Genomic DNA, 4,948 nt, shown 5'->3' with positions numbered 1-4,948 from the left:
TGTATGTAGTACGTATGTATATATATATTNTTATGTATATATATATATATATATATATATGTATGTATGTATGTATGTATGTATGTATGTATATATATAAAATATTAGTTTTCGTATATTTTCATGCAAGTAGGTAATGCGAAATTTTGTAGTACTATCTCCGCGAGTATCCAAACGGCAAATTCAGCTTCAAGTTTCTTATTAACCATCACATTCTACTAACATTGTGTCATACTTGTCCTTTCAATCAAACATACTCCGCTCGACTGGGTCGTACTGGATGATTTCCGCTGCATAATTGGTTTGTATGAAGGCGGTGGTTGGAAGAGGGGCGACAAATTCATGCCGTATGTGTCGATGTATATTGAGGATAATAGCCATTCTGTACTTATAGACCTGGGTTTAACATCATATGCTCCTTCTTAGAGCCCTGAACAAGCATGTATTGTATCCAAACTATATGAACCACGACACCGCTGCGTTGTATTCAGCCCCTTTGACCTACACATTTTAGTGCCTGTTTGTTCCTGACGGTGCGTCATGTGTGTTGCTTTGTACGCAATCATATATCCCGTGCATCTGTGCAACCTCTGTAAGCATGGTTCAATCTCGCAGCTTCGTTTGTTCCGGTGATCTACAGGCGCTTGGATGTTCATTCACTAGCTGGCTTGGACTCCTCATTCGATAGTTCTCTGAGGACAGACGTGTGTTGTATCTCAACAACACCTGCAGTTTAGAACTCATGTAGAGGAGAACACATGCAGATTAGTTACAAGGTATTAATGCTCGCCCAAAATTTAGGTCCCCTGTCCTTTTCTTTTTGTTTTGCCCCAGATACGGAGTCAACTCGGGGCGTAACATAGGTGAAACACTGTCCGCCAAGGGATATCCCACGTTCGTAGTGTCGTACCGTCTCTCTCGGCACCACACACTCTGGAGTATCGCACTGGGTCTGGGCATATCGGCGGTTACGGTATGTTCAGTCGATTCACCAATACACGCGCATGCGGCAGTGGTGTGTGCTTGAATGTGATGCTGGATTGCAGTAAGTGTGAGAACCAAGCCGAGACGCAAGACAGATACAGAGGGAGAAACGGGAGCGACGGTGGGGGGATTGCATCTATATTGGAATTGTCGTGCTGTATGCTCCGGTTGTTGCACACACACATATACATGTATCGATAGGGGCTATCCTAGCCGTGCATATTATGCCGTACACGACTAGAAGTGCGAGTATTTGTTGTTATACGTGCCACCATCTTCTCTGCTAATATTTGGGTCGCAAACCTCATCTCACGGTCGGTTAGGGCACTCGTCTGATTTTGTATATAGAACACTTGTTGCTAAGTCGCATTCCGCATCGTAACTATATCTAGTTTATCGGCCTTCCTTTGGCAAGATTGAGAAGCTGGTCTCTTTCAGTGCTCCCAACATCCTGGTCATAGATACCAGGAATAGGTGCCCTCAATTAATAATATATTCGGTTTCGCATCACACATGCATCGCTGACTATGTACGACACACAGTTGTCAAGTTACGCGTTACGAGCGTTTCACAGCCACACCCATTGACTCGTATACGTTGTTGAAGTATCTTAGCTTACACCTCAGTCCATACTAAACATATACAATACATTTCACATACCCTGTACTCCTTTCATTCACACAGGCGACTGGTCTCAGTGTGGGCATGCTCTCCGCCGGATACGTCGTCCAAAAGCTCTGTGCGTGTACACATATAGGTAGCGCTCTGCTGGAGAGGTACACAGCCCACACCCCTCAGCCCACCAGCCTGGCTGTGGGGATGTTCATCACTCTCTTCACTCTACTGTGTATGCTGCTGCGTTATGAGGAACTGACCTACAACCGCGACCGCTTCGTACGCCATCCGGGGCACATAGAGGATGCCGCACGTGCGTATCGGTTCGTGCACACCAACGCACATCTGTACGGGGGTGATGGCAACTGTATATTCGTGATGGGCCATAGCGCTGGAGGCCATCTGGCTACACTGCTAGCGCTGAATCCGCAGTATCTGAATGGGAAAGCGCATGAGTGTGTGGATGCTGAGTGTGGGAAGGACTGTCTGGGGTCGAGTGCTGAGGTGGACGGTGCTGTGTCTGAGGGCTTTGTGGGCAGTACAGATAAAAGCGTAGGTGAACAAGGTCAAGGCGGTAGGTCAGTGGGTACAGGTAAGAGAGAAAGCAAGGGCGAGCACGCTGAAGTGGATCAGGCGGTGCGATGTATGAAGGGAAGTAGGGGGAGTGTCAACTCTATCGTACCCCATACAGAGACCAGGAATGTGCGCAGGAAACCTGTGTGTAGTACTGGGTTGACAGACGTGTCGAGTGAATCCGGCATGAAAAATAACACACTCAAACGTAAGGCCAGCCGCCGGGAGAGTGGGACAAAGGGTCTGATATCCGACCGCCCCTGTGATACGACTCAGCTATCCGACATCGAGCGCGTATATGTGGAAGGGGAGTACAACACCCCGCTGATGCGCTCTCTGGCCGGGGTTATCAGTGTGTCTGGGGTGTATGACTTGTGCAGGCTCAGAGATAGCTACTTGACTAAGTACAACTATTTTATGCCGGCGTTTGGGCATCTGAGTGACCATGAACTGGCGCTTGCTGATCCGATAAGGCTGGCCGAGGACCATGCGCGTATGGTGGCGTCTGTAGAGACACGGCTGCAAGCACACAGCCATGCACCTACAGATCGGTTAACACATGGAGATATGGCCTCGCACGCTGGCATATCCACCGACATAGACACCCCCACACAATCATCGCAAGGCGCGTTGCACGGAGCACGCGAAAGGACAGCAAACGCGTACGATACACCGCAGGAGCTACGGAGCAATGGAGTACTCCGAAAATTCCCGTTCTTACTCTTCAACGCAACGTTTATTGAATTCCATCTGCGCGAAGACAGTGCAAAGCTATGTGCGTTGTTGGCGGAGGCGGGTGCGCGTGTGAGCCACCATATACTACCTTCCACTACCCACGGCACTATTGTGGGTAATGTGGGCAGGCGGCAGAGTGTGGATGATCTGCTGGTTACCATGGTAACGGATTGGCTTGCTGATAGCACGAGGGCTGTGAGGGGGACACCGGCGTGAGGGGATTGCGCAGGCTAGATTGTTGTATGAGTATGTGTTGCGCGCTAGATTGTATATGATAAATTATGTACTACACTTGGCAGCAAATACAAATCAAAGGAGTATGTAAACAAAATAGCCCAGTCAAAGCCTTTGCTGTCAGGGAGGATATTTTTTTAAGTCAATGCGATATTGGAACCGATGTCATCAAAAACTTTATTTCTCTTCCTTTCTGGGATACATCGTGTGTGTGTGTAAACATACAGAAACGGAAACGACAAGAACACATAATTCTGCACTTGTCCTAATTTTTCTGGACAAGGAGGCGGCTTCGTTGACCCTGTGAATGGACTCCCTTGTATGTGTTCAGGCGCTCCTTCGAGCCCTTGAGGAGCAATTGAAAGCTGATATATCTTCAATTGATATCGCTATACCGTAAAAATCTGTATATCAGTACTTATGTACGATATATATTTGTATAAAGGAGATCAAAACAGGGATACATCTCATGAAGTTGGAATATCAATTACAAATTGTGCAAGCACCGTCCAATATCGCTTGCAGACCCCACCTTCATCTGCAGGCGGGAGTCGCGATCATCTGCGCGTACAAAGAACATCACGTAGAGGCATGGCATTAACCCCACACTCTAGTGTGCCTCTTTGATGGCTCAACTGCAGATGATATTCGACAGACAGTCTAGTTTACGCGACTACAACCCTCTAAACCGATTAAAACCCTAAAACCCTCACGCTATAGCCCCCGGGTCCCAGCAGAACTTGACACCTTCCTCATTGCCAGTCGCAATGTCATCAATGCGTGTCACATGCACAGCATCCAGTGCCCACCCAAACACATCCAGATTCTCGCGCATGCGATCGGCGTCTGTGCTTTGACACAGCACCCCACAGTCCTTCTGCACACACCAACGCAACAACACCTGTGCCGGTGTTCTATTTATAGACTGCGCCACGTCCCTGATCACCGGATGGGTCCTGAGACTCGCCCCTTGCATTGATCCCAGCGCACTATACGCCTGCACGTGTAACCTATACCCTGTCGCCACAGCGTCAACCGTTCCAGATGTGTGGCTATCTATGTCGCTATCGCATTCGTCTGTACTCGTGCTGTTGGTGTGTGTGTCCTCAGGTGTGTGTGCACCGGAGTGGCCTGCCCCACACTTCTTGGGCTGGCTATATGTCGTCCAGTTCATATCCTTAGTGTCCGGTTCATACCCGTACACGTCCTTGTCCTCGTCGGGCGCTTGTTCACTACCAACCACGCGGATCGAAGGATCTGTGGTAGTCACCCTTGATATAGGTACAGCAGCACTCATCTGCCTCAGATGCCGTTGGGGATACATCGGGTGCATTTCAACCTGGTTAACTACCGGCCGAGCTTTCCAATAGGACCCGCACATACACTCGCCCGCGCGCTCTACTACATCTGTGGCATTCCCAACATCGCTAGTGCACTCACTGGCACACTCCTCGTTCGTCTCTAATCGAGTAGCAGCCGTGTGTGAAATACACCTTTGCGATGGCATGTCACGATCACACCCGCTCGAGCAGATGCACAGAGGAGAGGCAAGCTGTCGCAAATGCGCGACTGTGAAGTTCGATACGCCGATGGATCTGACGACACCTTTTTTTGCGCTTCCACTATGGCTCGCCAAGACCCCGCCCTAGCCAACCTGTAGCGAATGTAATCAATGAGTTACATAGTATAGGAGGTAATACACGTAAGGTCAAAGCATAGTTATACACACATATATATATATATATGTGTGTGTGTGTGTGTGTGTGTGTGTGTGTGTGTGTGTGTGTGTGTGTGTGTGTGTGTGTGT

The 4,948-nt window shown here is 48.8% G+C and overlaps 2 protein-coding genes across 2 annotated transcripts in view; one reads left to right on the top strand and one right to left on the bottom strand.

Moving 5' to 3' along the window:
* SARC_02974 (hypothetical protein) overlaps window positions 1-4,168 on the top strand; it is a 5,065-nt gene extending 897 nt beyond the window's left edge. The window contains exons 2-4 of the mRNA XM_014303260.1: window positions 314-347; window positions 835-973; window positions 1,669-4,168. Of these exons, the coding sequence (XP_014158735.1) occupies window positions 314-347; window positions 835-973; window positions 1,669-3,123 (1,628 nt within the window). The 3' untranslated portion in view covers window positions 3,124-4,168. The remainder of the gene's footprint in view (window positions 1-313; window positions 348-834; window positions 974-1,668) is intronic.
* SARC_02973 (hypothetical protein) lies at window positions 1,670-4,799 on the bottom strand. Its single transcript, XM_014303259.1, has one exon. The coding sequence runs from the start codon at window positions 4,646-4,648 to the stop codon at window positions 3,851-3,853; it is 798 nt and encodes a 265-aa protein (XP_014158734.1). The 5' UTR covers window positions 4,649-4,799; the 3' UTR covers window positions 1,670-3,850.
* Between the last annotated feature and the right edge of the window lie 149 nt (window positions 4,800-4,948).

The sequence above is a fragment of the Sphaeroforma arctica genome (genome assembly GCF_001186125.1).
Source record: "Sphaeroforma arctica JP610 unplaced genomic scaffold supercont1.142, whole genome shotgun sequence".
Lineage (NCBI taxonomy): Eukaryota > Ichthyosporea > Ichthyophonida > Sphaeroforma > Sphaeroforma arctica.
Note: the sequence above shows the minus strand (reverse complement) of the source record. Positions and strands in the feature narration are given on the sequence as shown.

Coding starts and splice junctions, on each gene's coding strand:
- SARC_02973 (XM_014303259.1), bottom strand. CDS start 4,648: ATGCCATCGCAAAGGTGTATTTCACACACGGCTGCTACTCGATTAGAG.